Genomic DNA, 18,609 nt, shown 5'->3' with positions numbered 1-18,609 from the left:
CCTCCTCCCCACATCGGGCAGTTCTCACCTCAGCGCTGGCGGCGCTTCCACCTTCAGCTTTTTAGGCTTCGGCTCCTCAGCAGCTGCCATGATCGCACTCTCACCCGTTTGGCTCTACCGCGCGTCCCGCCCCTCAGCCCGGTGGCTCCGCCCCTTGATCGTCACCGCCCCGCCCCTGGGCCCCGCCCTTCTTAACCCCGCCCAATCCGCGACTCTAGTCCAAAACCATTGGCTCTACGCACATCTGATGTCCCGTCCCTCCAGGACCTCGGTTACTACGGAAAGGGACCCCGAACGGAGTTAGGCTGCGGGCGAGTGCCTGCGCTCAGGGAGTGCCAACCTCCCTGCTCTTCCAGACCCTGAGTGATGTAGACGATTCAGATCCAAACCTCTGGAGACACCGTTCCTCAATCTGAGCGCCTTTCCGCCCCTTATATCTTTCCTAGTCCTGCTGACTTCCTTGGCGTCTCTGAGGCTGCTAGTCAGGCAGTCTGTTGGGCACTCCAAGCGCGGGGTCCTCGCGGCTTTCTCTGCTGCTTCAGCTTCGGTCCAGAGAGGACCCGGCACCGAATCACTGACTCGCCCAGGTGTCAGGGTGAGTGAGCACGGGGAGTCTACGGGCTGGAGACCGCTCAAAAGCCGGGGAGCAGGCTGCATAGCTCGGGCTCGAGACACTAGCCTGGGCTCCAGGAGCGTCCTTGCTACTGCGGACCAGGGCCGGGCCTCCCTCTGCGCCCGGCCTTCCGGGCTTTCTAGCCAGCTGGACCGGAAAGGAGGGTGCACCTGCCACGGAGGGTTCTCGAACTCTGGACCCCAGGAGCGGGAAAAGGGGTCTTGTCATCTACAGTGAGGTGGCGTGCCGACGACTTGAATTCGCCAACCACAGGTTTGGCCTTGGAGGGCAAAGCCCCTGATGAACCTAAGAGAACGTCCTGTTTAGAGGGTGGCGTCTGGGTGAGCGACCCGGGGATGGGGCATCAGTGAGAAGGGTGTTGCAGCTTCCCACGAGATAGGTGATAGGGCTGTAAACTGAGAAGGTGGCCTGGAGTGCGGGAATGTAAGGATGGCGGGCTGATTGACTGTCATGGATTTGTTTGATCCTGAGGCTTTGACTTCCTGGTCGAGAAGTTGGATCACTGTAAAATACGGCGTTCTCACAGGAAAAGAAGTGGATTTTTTTTCTTTTGTTTGTTTTGTGTCATTTGGGGTTTTGACTTGGAAACACATTACACAGGAGAAAAAGGAATTTCCTGCTGCCAAATATACAAATCTCCTTCCTTTCTATTGAAAGAAGAAAATGTCTCTTTTTCTTAGAGAGGACAAGTTCTTTCACCTACCTTCCCAGTGCCATAATCTTCTGCTTCTTAGTGTCCTCCTCTTTTTTCATTTACCTGGGTTTTTTTTTCTATGTGTGTTGCATGCCACAGTACACATATAGAAGTCAGAGGATAATTTGTGGGCCTCACTTCTCTCCTTCATGAGGTTTCTTAGGAATCAAACTCAGGTCCTTGAGCTTAGCAGCAGATGCATTCCTGATGAGCTATCCCAATCTCTTATCTTTGTTTTTACCTACTTGCTACTTCTGTCTAAGCACTGCATTGCAATTTCTCCTTTTCAACATCCTACAGAGCCACCATTAAAATCACCCTAGCAAAGATCGCCGATGTCCTCTTGACCTTAAATCATATATTCTTGGCATGGATTTAAAAAAAAACTACTTCTTGGAGCAGGAGATGGCTCGCCTGTACCTTCAGAGGACCTAAGTTCAATTTCCAGCACTCACATAGTGGGTAACAGTTGTCTTTAACTCCATCCCAGAGGATCTTTTCTTCTAGATTTATGTGACTGGGGAGGGGGGATGCTGAAGAGCTGGCTCACTAAAGAGCACCTGCTGTTCTTGCAGAAAACCCAAGTTCAGTTCCCATCATCCACAGTGGCTGGCTCACAACTACCTATAACTCCAGAGGATGTGGCCTCTGACGATACCTGCACTCATATGGCATATACTCACAGAAATGCATACATATAAAAACAAAGTTTAATTTAAAAAAAAATGGGTTGTGAGCTGCCTGGGATGGGTGGGTATTGAGAACCAAGTCTGGTCCTCTGCAAGCTTTCAGTCCCACACCCCTGTATCTCCAACTTCAGGAGATCCATTGCCCTCTTCTGGCCTTCCTGGGCACTGCGCTTACATGCACAAACCAACATTTATATTTAATACCCATATTTAAATTAATGAAAAAATCTTCTAAAAACAATTTGTAGGGACAAGGGGTAAGAGATTGACGTTTTAAAAGATCCTCGGTAAGGAAAAGAAAATTGTAAAACATTTTTTGAGATTTCTTTATATTACTTTTAATTGTGTGTGTATTTACTTGTGCGTATGTGCACATGAATGCAGTGTCCATGGAGAGCAAGGGCAGTTAAGATCTGCCTGACATAGGTGGTGCTAGGAATTGAATCTGGCTCTTTTGTTTTTCAAGACGGGTTTCTCTGTATAACCCTAGAACTCACTTTGTCGGCTATGCCGGCCTCTGCCTTCCCAGTACTGGAATTAAAGGTGTGTGCCACCTCGCCCAGCCAGAATCTGATCAGTCTTCTGTTCCTGCTCTTAACCAACTGAGCCACCTCTCCAACCCAAAGAAAAACACAGCTTGACCTCTAGTCCTCTAGTTCCGTCCCTGCAGATCTCCCACAACCCTTCCCCTTCGCCTGCATCTTAGTCTCTTCTTAGTTCCACTTCCTTGACTCACATGCTACTCAAATACTGTTCTATTCTTTCATGTATGTTTCTTACTATGTACATAATTTTTTTAGATATAATTCTTTATATTTGTAATTTCCATTAACAACATACCAGTCTCTTTGAATCATCAGACCTATATACAGTGATTGAATAATATACTTATTTGAATCAAATATATTCAAATATATTACGAATTGGGTCAAATCATGTATGGCTAGGGCTTAATATGTCAGCTTTCATCTTATTTCTACACAACATACCCAAATTTAAATACATTTTTGCTCAAAACCTGTTCATTTTACTCCATCTTGTTAGTCTTCTAATATGGGCTCCTACTGTTACTCATCTCGTGTGTGTGTGTGTGTGTGTGTGTGTGTGTGTGTGTGTGTGTGTATGTGTGTGTGTGTGTTTGTGTGTGTGTGTGAGAGAGAGAGAGAGAGAGAGAGAGAGAGAAAGACAGAGACAGAGAGAAAGAGAATTTATATAGTGCACCTTGTGCGTGCAATGTCTGGAAAAGCCAGAAGAGGGCACTGGACCCATGAGCACTAGAGTGACAGACGGTTGTAAGCGGTGGTTCTCAACCTGTGAGTTGCAACCCCTTTGGGGAAGGTCGTCAAGACCATTGAAAAACACAGATATTTAAACTATGATTCATAAATGTAGCAAAATTACAGTTATGAAGTAGCAACAAAATAATTTTATGGTTGTGTCAGCACACTATAAGGAACTATATTAAAGGGTGGCAGCGTTAGGAGGGTTGAGAACCACTGGGTGTGAGTGCTGGGAGTCAGACTCTGATCCTCTGAAAGTGCACACAGTGCTCCGAACTTCCTAGCCACCAGCCCCATTATCACTCGTCTCTTAACTGTGTCTAGCCAGAAAGCTCTGAGGATCTGTCTGTCTCCAACACCTCCACCCCCACCCTTTACTCCGCTGTTAGGGTTACAAAAAAGAAACCACCTCCTCCTGCTGGGGATCCAAAGGTTCTCACACTTACATGGCAGGCACTTTACTGACCTTGCCATCTTCCCATCCCCCATTCCCGCTTTAGAGATCTGCCATTCTATCCTCCATTATGCTTTGTGCAGAAGGAACATCAGGTGCAGTGAATGACTTTTGTTCCTGTTGCTTGAGAGGCTGAGGCAAGGGATTGCTTGACCCCCCCATGAGTTCAGCAGCATAAGACCATATCTAAAAAGAAAACAGAATACACCTTATGTTTTAGACACTTGATTCCAAAGATATTTTAACTATTGTAATTGTATTACTTGTAAAACCTTAGGATGAATGCATATTTAGTAAAGAGGATTCATGAAGCAACAGTTAAGCTACAATCAAAATTCTGATGGCAGTGTTTTGTGATTCAAAAGTCACACCCACACACAAAATGGTTGTGGTGGTTCCTTTGTAGTTTTCTAAGAAAATTCAATAAAATAAGTAACAAAATAGCAACTAAATGCATAAGTGATTAAAAAATGAGCTAATTTTTCTGCTCCATATGGTGTTGCTTAATTGTTATATGCTTTAGGCAATTGGTCATAATATGAGTAAGTAAACTAAGGTCTCTTTTCCTATTATAGATAGTTAAGATTTTCTTTTCTTTTGATTTTTTTGTTTTTCAAGACAGGATTTCTCAGTGTAGCTTTGGAGCCTGTCCTGGAACTCAATCTATAGACCTCACAGAGATCCGCCAGCCCCTGCCTCCCAAGTGTTGGGTTTAAAGGCGTGTACCGCCACAGCCTGGCTAAAATGAGTTTTCAGCCAAGTGCTGTTGAGTGCTGGAAATGTTATTCTCTCATCTCAGCACCAAGGATTAACAGCAGTAAATCCAGTGGTTGGGTTGACAGCCCTGTATTCTGAAACCTGAACTGCTGCCAATAAACACAACTTTGGTGGAAACTTTCCTGGAAAGAATTTTTCGCCAGCTTAAGAAAATGAGTGGAAATCTAGCTCTAAAATAAGAAACTAGTCAAAAACAAGCATCCCTCTTAGGGAGTGTTGTGATACTTCAGTGTGTTGTGTTCCATAAGGCTAGTGGTTTGAAATAACCTGGGTCACTTCTTTTATTTATACTGTAATCTATTAAACTCTCAGCACAAAACTAGAACATGTTTGGTTTCTATATGGAAGCGTCAACTCTTCCTCTTAAATCAAGTCAGAATAGCACTACTATCTAGTATCACAACCAGAAGTGGGTGTTTAAATTAATTCAAATTAGCTTTAAAAGGTAGCAAATTTTGCAATATACAAATTCCAAGTTTGCAATTTCCAAGCTATCCTGGAGACTATCTCAAAAAAAATAGTTAATATTTCAGTACCTTAGTTGTCTTTGCTACATTTTTGTTACATTTCTGTTTTGAGACAGAATATATCCTAAAGTGACTTCAATTGCCTGTGTTTATAGTCCAGGCTGACCTTGAACCCCTAATCTTCCTGCCTCTACGTCTCAAGTGCTGGGACTTCATGTTAGCTACATATCTAGTGCACAGTAGTAGGTGTATTCAATGATTACCATATTGGACAACACAAATAAAGGATATTTCCTTAGCTGCTGAAAGCCTAATTGGCACTGTGTTCAAATATGTGCCTGCTAATTAGTGTATAAGAAGCAAGTTAAGAACAAGAGCTCAGAATTCAGCTGTTCGGATCTTCTATCTGGCACTGTGATAACTGACGTAATTGTCCTGCAACATCTGCCATCGGATACAATGAAGATAAAGCAGTTAGACAGTTTTCAGTTGTCCCCGTGTTGCACATTCGACAAATATTTTTCTATTGTTTTTTTGCTTTTTACTTTTTAAGAAAAGGTGTCATATGTCCCATACAAACCTCAAACTTGCTATGTAACACACATGAAAAATACCGTGGTCAAAAGCAACTTAGGAAAGAAGGGATTTATTTGGCTTTCACATCCTGATCATAGTTGTTCATTGAGGGAAGTCAGGGCAGAACTATGGAGGAAAACTGCTTAGTGGCTTGCTCGGCTTCTTATAGAACTACCTGCGATAGGTGAGCACTACCCCCAGTGGGCTGTGTTCTCTTACATCAGTCGTAGTCAAGAAAATGGCCAACAAATATGCCCACAGAACAGTCTGACGGAGCAGTTCCTCAACTGAGATTTCCTCTTCCAGATTTATGTAGCTGTGTCAAGTTGGCAGAACTAACCAGCACTTTATATTAACATTGATTAACTGTCCTGTGTTCAACCAAACTTGCATTCTTGGAATTAACTATAAATTTAAAATTTGTTGCTGAATTTAGCCTTCTAATATTAAGACTTTTCCATCTGTGTTCACGGGAGATACTGATCCACAATTGCCTTACATTTACTTACTTTACATTACAACACTTACATTGCTTTGTCTGTTTTTTATGTCGGCACAGTATGACAAGGATTTTTTCATACAATATATTTTGATCATATTCTTTGTTTTCCACATACCAAAGTCCTCCCCGTATATCCTTACCCACCCAACTTCATGTTCTCTCTCTCCAAAAAAAAAGGAGGAGGAGGAAGAGGAAAGAAAACAAATAAAAACACAGTAAGACAAAAAATGACAAAACAAAAAAGTTCACATCCACAAAATGGAGTCCTTCTTGTGTTGACCAGATATACCTAGAATGTGGTTGATAAACCCAGTGATACTCTGTAGTGAAAATTGAATTTCCCTTTCCTGGCAGGTATCAGTTGCAAGTAACTTCTTGCTTAGGGATGGGACTTGGTGTCTATTTCGCTTTCTCCACACTGTGATTTTTATCTGGTTTGAGTTTGTGGAGGTCTTTGTGTGTCAGTTTCTGTGAGCTCATATGTGCATCTGTTGTGTCTGGAAGATGCTGTGTCCTTGGAGTTGTCCATCACTTCTGGTTCTTCAAATTTTTGTCTCCTCTTCTCCTTAGCTCCCTGAGTCTTGAGGGGTGGGTGTGATAAAGACATCTCATTTAGCGCTGAGTAGTCCAAAGTCTCTCACTCTCTAGACATTGTCCAATGGTGAGTGTCTGAGTTTATTACCATCTACTACAACTGTGCATTTCAATATGCAGTAAGTATAAGCCCCTTTTTTTCCTTCACAGAAAATGATCCACAGTCTATTTCTCATCAACTGCTCTGGCGACATATTTCTAGAAAAACACTGGAAGAGCGTGGTAAGCCAGTCTGTCTGTGACTATTTCTTTGAAGCTCAGGAGAAAGCTGCAGATGTTGAAAATGTCCCGCCTGTCATTTCAACACCTCACCACTACCTCATTAGTATCTACCGGGATAAGCTCTTCTTTGTGTCTGTCATACAGACGGAAGTGCCACCTCTCTTTGTGATTGAGTTTCTGCATCGAGTCGCTGACACTTTCCAGGTTCGTAGCCATCAAACTGTTGTAACTCGATCACCCAGGAAAATTCAAAGGGAGACGTGCTTATGTTTGTCACCTCAGTTTCTGATGTGTACAGTGTGGCTTTTCTCTCTAAACCTAGTCTCATAAGCACATTGCTGCTCTGCCCATGGTTTTTATGTGTGTGGCAAACTATATCATGAGGAAACAGAGTGTCCTCCACTTAGAATTTTCTGGATCATCACAAAGATTTATTGATCATAAGCTCTTCTATATTTACATTTTCAATTTTCTCTTGTTTTGATAAATAAAGCAAATGGCTTAAGCTTTGTATGTGCTTAGGAGTGGGTTTATTAGGGCTAATGAAGTTCATAGCTCACATTTCAGTACTTTCTAGCATGACATATAATAGGAATCAATTCAATATAAATACAGTTAGAAAATATTGAAAAGAAATGTTAGGCTTTCCTTAGAAAATTTTTTATTTCTATATATTTCTAAGGTCTCAAACCATGAGTTAAGCTACTGTTAGTTTATTCTTGAGAAGAAAGGAAAGGATATTATAAAGAAAAGCAAGCTTTTCTTCATGCTTTCTGTTGTTCAACATTATGATTATTTTGTTAGGACTACTTTGGTGAGTGTTCAGAGGCTGCAATTAAGGATAATGTGGTCATAGTGTATGAGCTCTTGGAAGAAATGTTAGACAATGGATTCCCACTGGCTACTGAATCTAACATTTTGAAAGAACTAATTAAACCACCAACAATTCTACGTTCCGTCGTCAATTCTATCACAGGTATGAAAGATGAAAACACTCTGCTAGAACTGATCCATTGAAATTTTATGAACAGCCCATTTTGTTCATATGACAGACTATTAGGGTAGTGTGATTTGGCCAAAATTAAAATTACCAATAATGTTAAAAATGAATGTATTTTTTTTATTTTCTCTCTGTCTTCTCTCCTTCCCCCCCCCCCAATTAAATCAATTCTTCAGGCATGGCAGCAAAAGCCTTTACCCAGTGACACATCTGACCAGCCCACTTTTTTTTTTGAGAGAGAGCAAGGACAATAACAAAAGCAGATATATGAGGTCAGGTGTCTCTCGTGTGTAATATGCATATAGGAGGCTCACCAACGAGTTGCTAAGTTCAAGACCAATCTGGGTACAGAGTGAGAAATATGTTTCTTTTATTAAGAGAGGCCCAATTTGTATGACAAAGGACTTTTAGAGCTGGAGTATAGCTCATTGGTAGCATTTGCCTGTTACTAGGTTCAATGTCCAGTATTTCAAACAAGAAAAACTAATAAAGTAAGTAGAAAATTAATTTGTAGAATTCATACATAGTAGGCTTTCTGCTTTTGTTACAAGCTTCCAATTGAATTTTATTTCTGAACCATACCTTGAAATTACATATATTCAGATAATCTCTTGAGATTTTAAAAATCTTTAGGAAAGAGTGGGCTTGGGGCAGAAGCCTTTATCCCAGCATTCAGGAGATAGAGGCAGGTGTATCTCTGTGAATTCAAGGCCAGCCTGGTCTACAAAGAGAGTCCTAGGTCAGAGCCATATAATGGGACTGTGTCCAGAATTAAAAAAGAAGTCTTCTGGAGGAATGTTCCTGCCACTCCAGCTACACTCTCCACACTCAGCATCTCTTTACCCTGGGGAAAATAGTTAAAATATCTAAAGATTTAAAGAGCAATTTCATACTTCAGGGATATTGTAGTGAGACACTGGAAAACACTCATATTATTAACTGGGGAAAAAAACAGAACAAAATAGAAAAAATAAAAATAGCACAAACTCATAAAAGATATATATATAATTTTTATTTTTTTGTTTTTATTTTTTGTTTCTGTGTGTGTATACATATATGTGTGTGTATGTATATATATACACACACATACAGATAAACATATATATAATTTACAAAGATAAAAATCCTAAAATGGCCAGTCAATGGTGGTGGCTTTTTTAATCCAGCACTCGGGAGGCAGAAGCAGACGGATCTCTGAGTTCGAGGCCAGCCTAGTCTATGGAGTGAGTTCCAGGGCACCCAGCACCATTACACAGAGAACCCCTGTCTTGAAAAACAAAACAAAAAAATCTAAAATGTATACATTGGTTATCTCTAGCTAAAACATCTTTATTTTTGCTTTATACATTTTTAGATATATGTGTGTGTGTGTTGAGTGTGCACAGGACATTAGGTGTCCTGCTCTATCACTGTCACCTGGTTCCTTTTTTGAGACAAAGTCTCTCACTGAACCTGAAGCTAGGCTGGTTGCCAGCAAGCCCCAGCCATCCTGTATTGACCCCCACAATGCTTGGGACATAGGTGTGTGCACAGCCACCTCATCATTTATGTGGGGCTGGAATCTGGACTCAGGCCTTCGTTTTTCCATAGCAAGCACTTCTATCTACTGAGCTATCTTTCCAGCCCACTTCGTATTATTTAACTTTCAAAAAAAATTGCTAATATATAATATAAAACTATAGCATGGATTGAAAAAGTTTAAGAGAATGGTTCAGGCTGGATGTGGTGCTGCATACCTGTAATCCCAGCTACTAGGAGAACAAATATGAGTTTGTGGCTAGCCTGGGGTACAAAGTGAGAAAATATAATACACCTGGGCTATACTTCCTTAAAGAGTATGCTTATGATTCTGTTTCCTAGTACCACACGTATATACACAGACCAAAGAATGGTCAGTGGATGAAGTAATCTTTCTTGAAGCACCAGGTGACCCTAACACAGGGCCCTGCAGAATCAGTAGATTGTAGAAGTAGATACGTGAGAGCATGTATGAGGAAAATACACATAAAATGGAAGGCTAGATTGTATCTGCCCTCTAACAGAAGTAGAGCTTTTGTAATTGAACACTGAAAGCACACACTTAGGTGAGACTGGGCTGAGTATGACATGGGAAGCTGAGGCGGGGGAATACTTGTTCCTACGGCTAAGCAGAATGTTTCCTTTTGTCAGAAAGCAATTAGGAAGCATAAAGGTTTCTAAACAGGAAAATAATCTGATTAAAGCAGTATTTTTCTAATACTCTTGGAAAGTAACAGGCTGGAGACAGGAACACCAGCAATAGACTATGAAACGAGTGTTAGCCTTTTTAGCCAAGCTTAGTAACATGCCTGTAATCCTAGCATGTAGGATCCTTAGTTCTTAGCCATCCTGGGCTATATACATTCCTTGTCTTAAAAACTAATCTAGATTTGAACATACTGTATTACTGTGTAGCCGAAGATGACTCTGAACTTCTAATCCTCCTGCCTCCGCCGTCTCACAAGTGTTGAAGTTAAAGTGCTGGAGATTGAACGCAGGGCTTTATGCAAACTAGGCAAGCACTCTGAAGCCATATGTTATGTTTGGTTAAGTTTGGTGTGTTTTTGTGTGTGTGTTTTCTTTGGAAGCTGGGTGGTCATAGTGTGCAGATGAGGCTGGCTTACACTAGCAGTACTCCTGCCTTAGTCTCCTGAGTGTTGGGAGTATAGGAATGTGCTGCCTGGCTTGCAACCTGTTTTCGCAAGATAGGGTCTTGATTTGTAGCTCTGACTGGCCCAGAACTCACTATGTAGACCAGGCTGGCCTCAGACTTGCTGCCATCCTCCTACCTCTGCCTGGAATCATAAGAAAGATGGGAAGGAGGGAGAGAGGCAGGCAGGCAGGCACAATTAACAAAATAAGAAAAAGTGGTAATGTTACTTATGAGTAAATATTTAAAGAAATATACCTGTATACTAATAGTGGTTGATGTTAGTAGAAAACAGATTTTTTTAAATGTATGATTAACTTACTACCTTTTACTGCATGAGTTTCTTTTGAATTAAAAAATAGAGACTAACCAAAATGTTGAGTAAGTCACAGTGAAAGAGTTTCTGTTTGCATAACCATACATATGCAGTTTGTCAGGAAGCTAACTAGATAAGAAGAACATTAGTCACATTTCAGCCAAAATGGTATGCTGACCTTAAGGCAGATATTGGTTTTTTTGGTTCTGTTTTTGCTCTACTGGAGATAGAGCATAGAGCTATGTGCATGCTAGGCAAATGCTGTACTGTAGAGCTACAATCTCAATGGTGTGGTGATGTTAAAGTGAGAATAAGCAAAAATATGTTCTTCATTTAGTTACTCCACAGAGACCAGCATGACAGCATCTCATTCATGTAGAATTCCCCTGAATACCAAAGAACCAGGTTTGAACTGTGTATCTCAGTGAAAATTTCTTCCCACTAGATTGTTCAGCAGCCAAGCCTCTTTTTCATTGCTAGCAGCAGTACAAGATTCTGTTGTTGAGCCATTAGAATTAGCTTGGGTTACTGCTAACACACAGAGAGCAAAAGATGAGTGAATGTATTTAACAGGACATGGCCCATCTCTGTCTTCTTGCATGGAATATGTCTTCAGCAGTTCTAGAGTCCTCATCTGCAGTGAAGGAAAATCCAAATGCAAAGCAGACGCTAAAGCATCCTTTTTTCCATCGTTTTCTGATGACTATAACACACATCACACTTTGCTTCTTTTCTAATTTCTAGGCAGTAGTAATGTTGGGGACACACTCCCCACCGGGCAGCTATCCAACATCCCATGGCGTCGAGCAGGAGTCAAGTACACAAACAATGAAGCCTATTTTGATGTAGTTGAAGAAATAGATGCAATTATAGATAAATCAGGTAATTGTGTGCATCTGGTCTTTTGGGGTAGAAATAATTCAGTTAATACAAGTTGAACTGAAAACTGAAATCCTTCGGCAGGGTGATTTTAAGCAGAAAATTATTCAATTTTCTAACAATTTATAAATCTATTTATTCTGCCCAAAGGTTACATTCTAATTATCATAACCACTGACTGAGGTAGTGCCAGGTGTTTTGAGTCCCTCTTGCAGCTTTCTCATCTGACAGGTATCATGTAGCTGCGGTCCCTGTGCTGCTCCCTGCTGCATGTACAGTGCTTCAGCCAAAGGCTTCTTCTGGTTGCTTTTAACTCTCAGGAGGCAGAGGCAGGTGGATCTCTGTCAGTTTAAGATCAGTCTGGTCTACAGAGCGAGTGCCATGACAGGCTCCAACGCTGCAGAGAAATCCTTTATTACCTGTCTTCTTTCCGTTATAGCCTTCAGGCATACAAAATAATAAGTCATGACCCCTGTTCCTTAAAAAGTAGCCTAAAGCTTAGTCTATTTCATGAGGAAACTGCTTAATTTTTAAATTCTGTTAAAATATTTTAAACATCGGTACAAATAATCTTGTTTGACTCTCTAAAGAATTTCTTTTAACTCCTTAGAATTATACTCTAGCCAGTTAGATGGAGCCAGTAAGAAATGCAGTCAGAACTACTACTATTTCTCACACCCAGAGTGTGTTTCCATTACTCCAGCTACAGTGAGGAATATAGAGAAGAGCCAGATCCCATTAAGGTTATCAGTTTTCATTTCCTTCTCTAGGATCTACAGTCTTTGCAGAAATTCAGGGGGTCATTGATGCTTGCATTAAGCTCTCTGGAATGCCTGATCTCTCGCTCTCTTTCATGGTAAGTTTGATCTGCTCTATAGTCCCTTACATGCCTAATACATTTAAAGTGCTAAGTGATGTGACAGTTCCTGAGGGAAGATTGTAGCTGAAGTTTGTTGATTTTTGTATTTGTGTGTGCTTGAGTTGGCTTGTATTTACCAGGGCACATGTGTGGAGATCAGAGGACAACTTGCAGGAATTTATTTTCTCCTTTCACCATATGGATCCTAAGAATCAAACTCAGGTCCTCAGCAAGCACCCCTACCTATTAAGCCATCTCCCCAGCCCTGGAGTTTATATTAGGTTACAGAGGGTTATGTCAAAATATTCCTAGCACAGCTTTGCAGACAGGAGCTGACACACTGAACATGGCCTTTATGGAAAGGTCGAAAGGAGGTCTTTATCTAGAGTGTGCTAGAAGCGGCTTAGGATTTGCGGTCTAGCTTTTGGATCTCCACTGTCATTTTTACCAGATATTTACTCTGCTTATGTAAAGGAGCATTAATATTTTGCATCATATAGATTTAGCATGACACACTGCTGAAAACATCTAGGAGAAATGTGTTCTGGTTCTGTCTCGGTTACCATTTCTCTTTACTTTCTTCAACTTCAGTTTTCATCTGTGTAATGTAGATAATGCTTTCTCTCCCCATGGTTTATAAAGTTCAAGTAATGTATATAAAACTATTTTGATATTATCATAATAAATTTTTACACTGCTTTTATGACTAGGGAGCATATTAATTTATCATAATATGTAAATACTGTTGTCATACTTCTTATACTCTGTACATATGGCTTTTTCCTTTTCTGACAGAACCCAAGACTTCTAGATGATGTCAGCTTCCACCCGTGCATCCGGTTCAAACGTTGGGAATCAGAAAGAGTTTTGTCATTTATTCCTCCAGATGGGAATTTCCGACTCATATCATACCGTGTCAGCTCACAGAAGTAAATTTGCCATCACAGTCCAGCAATTTGAATAGAACGCCCTGCTCTTGATTCATTTTTACAGATTAGTTCTTGAGTTTATCATGGCTTACTTAGGCATGGCTCACCTGGAGACCTCGTGAGAACTGGTGATAATTTGTACCTAAAACAGTATTTCTGAACCTAAAAGGGTAGTAGTTAGGGAGAGGTTAAAATTTATAACTAAAAACAACCCTTTGGATCATGCATGTTTTCAGCAAACCATAACTTTGGTACCTTAATCCTGCCATTGTCCATAAACTAACAAGACAGCCACACCCTAAGATATCCCTCCACTACCTGCTTCACATTGAATTTGGGGATAGGGCCCCAAACTCTGGATCCTCTGCTTCAGCCTCCTGAGTGCTGGGATTATTGAGTTTTAAACAGTTTAACATTGTCAGCTGTAGCTAACTTGTCCCTTTAGAATATCAGAAAGCATTTGGGTAACAGACTGAAAGCTTTTTTCTGAGAAATTATTTCTTAGCACTTCAAATTCTTTTAATGGCTTGCGTGCGCTGTCTCCCCCCCCCCCTTTAAGTATAGCCCTCTACCCCAGTTGTTTATACTGTATTTAAACCAGATTTCTGCTTTGACTTATGTATTAGTTATCAATCCATACAGTCCTAGCACACTGGTACAGAGCACTGTGCTGTCCTCAACAACCCCAGTGCAGAGACTGCATTCTGCTAGGGTATATGGCCCTGTGGCACAGTTACAGACAGCATGGAACACATACTACCTTTGGAGCTGTCATTGTGTACATACCTGTACATAAATACTTTTATATGTTTCTCTGTGTCTCTTTTAGTCTAGTGGCAATACCAGTGTATGTGAAACACAGTATCAGTTTTAAGGAAAACAGCTCTTGTGGCAGATTTGATGTAACAATTGGACCAAAACAGAATATGGGAAAAACTATTGAAGGAATCACAGTGACTGTTCACATGCCAAAAGTTGTGCTGAACATGAACCTGACACCAACACAAGGCAGCTATACATTTGATCCAGTAACCAAGGTACAGCCACTTCAAGTTAAGAGTGAGCAAGTATTCTGCAATCTGTTTGTGGTGGGGTGTGGAGGACGTAGCAGAAGGAAAGCAGTGTCCTTACCTTGCCTCTAGCTAAAGGTTTTCAGAGGACTGTAAAAGATTAATTTTCTCTCAGCTGCTTTGCTTTCATAGCAAAATGTGATAAGTTTTCAACAAAAAAAATGAGTGCTTGGTAAATGAGGTGTGTTTTGTTTGTTTTGTTTGAGATGGGGGATCTTACTATGTAGCCCAGGCTAGCCTAGAACTCAAGAGTTCTACATTTAAAAGCATGTGCTACCACACATAGCTGAGAAAGTGTAATTTTGCATAATTTCATAGAGCATTTTTTAGGTGGTTGTTTTGTGGGTGTTTGTTTTGTCTTGATTTTTGTTTTCTGTTAGTTTGGTTGTTTTTTTTTCCCTCTCTCTCTCATTGTAGTCCTGGCTGTCCTGGACTTCACTGTGTAAACCACGCTGACCTGGACTCAGGGATCCACCTGCCTCTGCCTTCTGAGTGCTGAAATAAAGGTGTGTGCCACCACACAGAGCATTAGAAGATCTTTTAACCTTGGGCTAGGGAGATGGCTCAGTGTCTAAGAACATAAACTGCTGTTGTAGAACACGCAAATATGGTTCCCAGCAACCACACTGGAGCTACACAACTGCCTGTAACCTGCTCCAGGGGATCCCACACCCTCTTCTGGTCTCTGCGGACTCTGTGTTCACATGTGCAACCCCATATAGACACACATATACATATAAATAAAAGTAAAAATTTAAAAATGAACATCTAACATTTAGAATTCAAGAACCTTCCCAGGGATCATATAAGTCTAAGCAGAGGAGTTCCACATCCTTGGTCCTCCACTCCGACTCCAGCCATACTTTTATCTATTACTCAATTTCCACACAGGTAATTTCACTTAACAAAGGAGTCTGTGGCTGAAAGTTTAATGATAGTAACTGAATCAGTTGTCTATTCCAGGCTTCTCCTGTTTTCTAAGACACTACTTTATTTTGTGTAGAAGCTTACAATGTCTATTAACCTCTGAGTATGTCTTTAAGACATGGTTAAGATTTTTTTTTTCTCTTGTCTTTTGAAGGTACTAGTATGGGATGTGGGGAAAATTGCTCCACAGAAGCTCCCAAGTCTTAAAGGACTGGTAAATTTGCAGTCAGGAGCTCCCAAGCCAGAAGAGAACCCCAGCCTCAACATACAGTTCAAGATCCAGCAGCTTGCTATTTCAGGTAAAGCCAAGTTTGCTGTGTGGCTAGGAGAAACTGGAACCAGGAGTTTGGGAGAGTTCTGACAGTTCTACCCTAGGAAGAGCAGCAACTCCAATTTACCTGCTGTGGTGCTGACCTCCAGGCACCAGAATCTGGGAGAACAGCCCATTTCAGTCTTCTATCACACATGCCCCAGAGAATCTGTCCTTTGTGTTCACACAAAGTAGAATTAGCTAGATTCACAAGCATTTTTCTGGCCAGAGTATAATGCATGGATGATAGAAAAGGGGTATTGTTTCCAAAATGATGAATGGAGCACTGTACAGTGTCACATCTAGGGGTCAGTGTTCGCTGCTAAAGAAGTCTTGTATTATTACTGGGATAGTAATGATTTGTTTCATTCTTTTTGACACAGGCTTAAAAGTGAACCGCTTGGACATGTATGGGGAGAAATATAAGCCATTTAAAGGAGTCAAATATGTCACAAAAGCTGGGAAGTTTCAAGTGAGGACATGAGAAGAGGCCAAAATTCCTCAAGATGTTTGTTTTTCAAGTGTCATTAGAATTTATTACTATTAGGTACCAAGTGGGTGGGAATACATATAAAGCATTTGTGTCAAGCTACACTGCTAACAAAGTTGCTCAGTATCAATGTAGGGTTCTTAAGGAGCTTTAAGCTAAGGAAAGTTTTCTAAAGACTTAGCTTATTTTGTATCTTTTCACTTAAGAAAAGATTTAGATTTCTTCCAAGGGGGCTACCAGCTGAATGCTGCACATTGTAACAGTAAAGACAGAGGCTACAGTAGTAGCCTCTCTCCTAAAGCCAGCGATACTGGTGTGTGTCGGGTGCAGCCAAGTGTCACACCTTCTGATCTTAGCCATCTCAAATCAGTGTCTGTCCCACGAGAGGAGATTTCCCCCACCCCACGAAGTTTACAGAAAACTGCCTCTTCAAGTGTTTGCCTTACTCAGCTTTTCACTCGTGCCATTAAGCAAGCACTGTAGCAGAAGCCACTTTCACATGGCCCTGGCAAGGAGCACTGCTGCTCCATGCTCCATTCTCGCTGTACTTGGTATTCTATTTTTTATAAATAAGATTTTTATGTAAAGCTCAGATTTTGATTTACAAGGACCTTGCTGCAGTAGATACACCATCAGCTGCTAGATAGCACAGTCAACATCATTTGCATCAAAGGGGCAAATACTTTATTAAGATAATAAAAGGGAACACTACTTCTGCTTATAGGAAGTTATTGCAGGCACAAGTGTTTGTGCTTTTAAACAAATTAAAGTAGTAAAAGAGAAAATTAAGCAAAATCTTGCCATTTTCATGTTTCAGTAAAGCTTTATATAATGCCACTGTAACCTAGTTAGCCTGAAAATCTCGTGTCCCAGTTCAGCAAAAGGAGAAAAATGTGTCTGCTTCACTACCACTATTCTTTCTCTTCTCAGTCTTTTATCTTTTTGTGCTTAAATGGTTGGATTTACCTGTATGCCCTGTATTTGGAGGAGCTCCTTTTCATAGTACTTATATCCTAAGGCCGTTGTGACAGGCACCTTTCCTAAACTTCCCACCCTATCAAAATGCGACTGAAGCACTTAAGTGTCTTTGTTGTACTGTGTACATGAAGGACAAACATTCTCAGTCATGATTTATACCAATCGATTTTAACACTGGGAAAGTCAGTCTATGACTCATTGCATTCTACATCATTTGCTTGGAAATCCTTTATGCAGTGATTTTGCCTCATTAGACATGAAAATGGAAGAAGACTGAAAGTTAAGATATAAGTGTTTGCTCTTCCTATTTCCCCTTGATTTTCTTTAGACTTAGTCTTCTTATCCTGTAGCCCATTATTTTCTTCCATCTCTCTCTTACAGTCCTTGTTGGAGTGCTGGTGATACAGTAGCATGGTTACTGTTACCCTCATCTAATAAGAAAGGCCAGCTTTTGCAGCTTCAAATAGAAATTACTTGAGTAACCAATCTTAGATTGGCAGCTTTAAGTCAAAATGCAAAATATCTATTCACTTTGACTAAGATTGGTTATCTAGCTCTAATTTAAATATCTTGTCTTTTAACTCAAAAACAATTGTGACAGTTGAATTTCTTCGCAATCCCTTGTCTCACCATCAATACCTAGACTGTCCAACATTCCTCCTGTGTAGTCTTGTCTTTCAAAGTGGAACATATACCAAGAGTCCCTTGTCTCTAATGATTTCTGCTAAAACAGCCAAGCAGACTGTGTTCCTTTACAGTTAAATTATTGTACTTATTAATTTGATAGAGCCCAGAAAGTCCTTTCCCTAGCTCTGGCTATAATGTCAATAAAAATATAAAAGCAACAAACTGATTTTTTTTTTAAGTTTGATTGTTGATGGAACATTCTCATATCCAGGCTGAGTTAGAGCCAGCTGCATGGGATCAGTTTCTTCTGTATCACAAGTATTACAGTTGCTTAAGAACATTCAGGAGGCCTTTTCCTAAGTAGAGCATAGTCACAACCATTCATCATTTTAAAGTGTCCCCTTTCTAGTCACAGACTTAGTGGTAAAAGTGATAAAAACTACCTTCATTACATCACTTCCCATATAGATTCAAAATTTTTTAAACACCTGAGTTCTGGTTAATCTAGCATATTCCCCTTTTCTTTGTTCTTAAGGAACCATAATCTAAAAGCAAATAAAACATGCTTATTTTCTGTGTGAGGTAGCCTGCCATACACGTACACATGGGGAATTCAGCTGGTGGGTTCATTCCTTCCATGTTGCTACAGAAGAACACTGGAATATGC

The 18,609-nt window shown here is 40.6% G+C and overlaps 1 protein-coding gene across 5 annotated transcripts; it reads left to right on the top strand.

The window, feature by feature from the left end:
- The first annotated feature begins 460 nt into the window (after positions 1-460).
- Ap3m1 (adaptor related protein complex 3 subunit mu 1) lies at positions 461-18,164 on the top strand. 5 transcript variants are annotated; one of them, XM_048426426.3, is made up of 9 exons: positions 461-595; positions 6,818-6,889; positions 7,694-7,865; positions 11,618-11,755; positions 12,523-12,608; positions 13,407-13,540; positions 14,370-14,577; positions 15,692-15,836; positions 16,231-18,164. In XM_048426426.3, exons 2-9 carry the CDS (start codon positions 6,821-6,823, stop codon positions 16,329-16,331), a joined length of 1,053 nt encoding a protein of 350 aa, XP_048282383.1. In that variant the 5' UTR covers positions 461-595; positions 6,818-6,820; the 3' UTR covers positions 16,332-18,164. The 5 variants fall into 5 exon arrangements, with proteins under 5 accessions (XP_048282383.1, XP_048282380.1, XP_048282384.1 ...); XM_048426423.3 differs by having other exon boundaries at positions 6,818-7,093; XM_048426427.3 differs by lacking the exon at positions 461-595 and adding an exon at positions 628-886.
- Positions 18,165-18,609: the final 445 nt, after the last annotated feature.

The sequence above is a fragment of the Myodes glareolus genome, chromosome 12 (genome assembly GCF_982192425.1).
Source record: "Myodes glareolus chromosome 12, mMyoGla1.1, whole genome shotgun sequence".
NCBI lineage: Eukaryota > Metazoa > Chordata > Mammalia > Rodentia > Cricetidae > Myodes > Myodes glareolus.
This window is presented reverse-complemented; position numbering and strand designations above follow the sequence as displayed.

Excerpts from the sequence above, each read along its gene's own strand:
- Ap3m1 (XM_048426423.3), top strand. The coding sequence starts at position 6,821 with ATGATCCACAGTCTATTTCTCATCAACTGCTCTGGCGACATATTTCTA. Across the intron at positions 12,609-13,406 it reads ATCTCTCGCTCTCTTTCATG|AACCCAAGACTTCTAGATGA; the intron begins GTAAGTTTGATC and ends CTTTTCTGACAG. Across the intron at positions 15,837-16,230 it reads CCAGCAGCTTGCTATTTCAG|GCTTAAAAGTGAACCGCTTG; the intron begins GTAAAGCCAAGT and ends TTTTTGACACAG.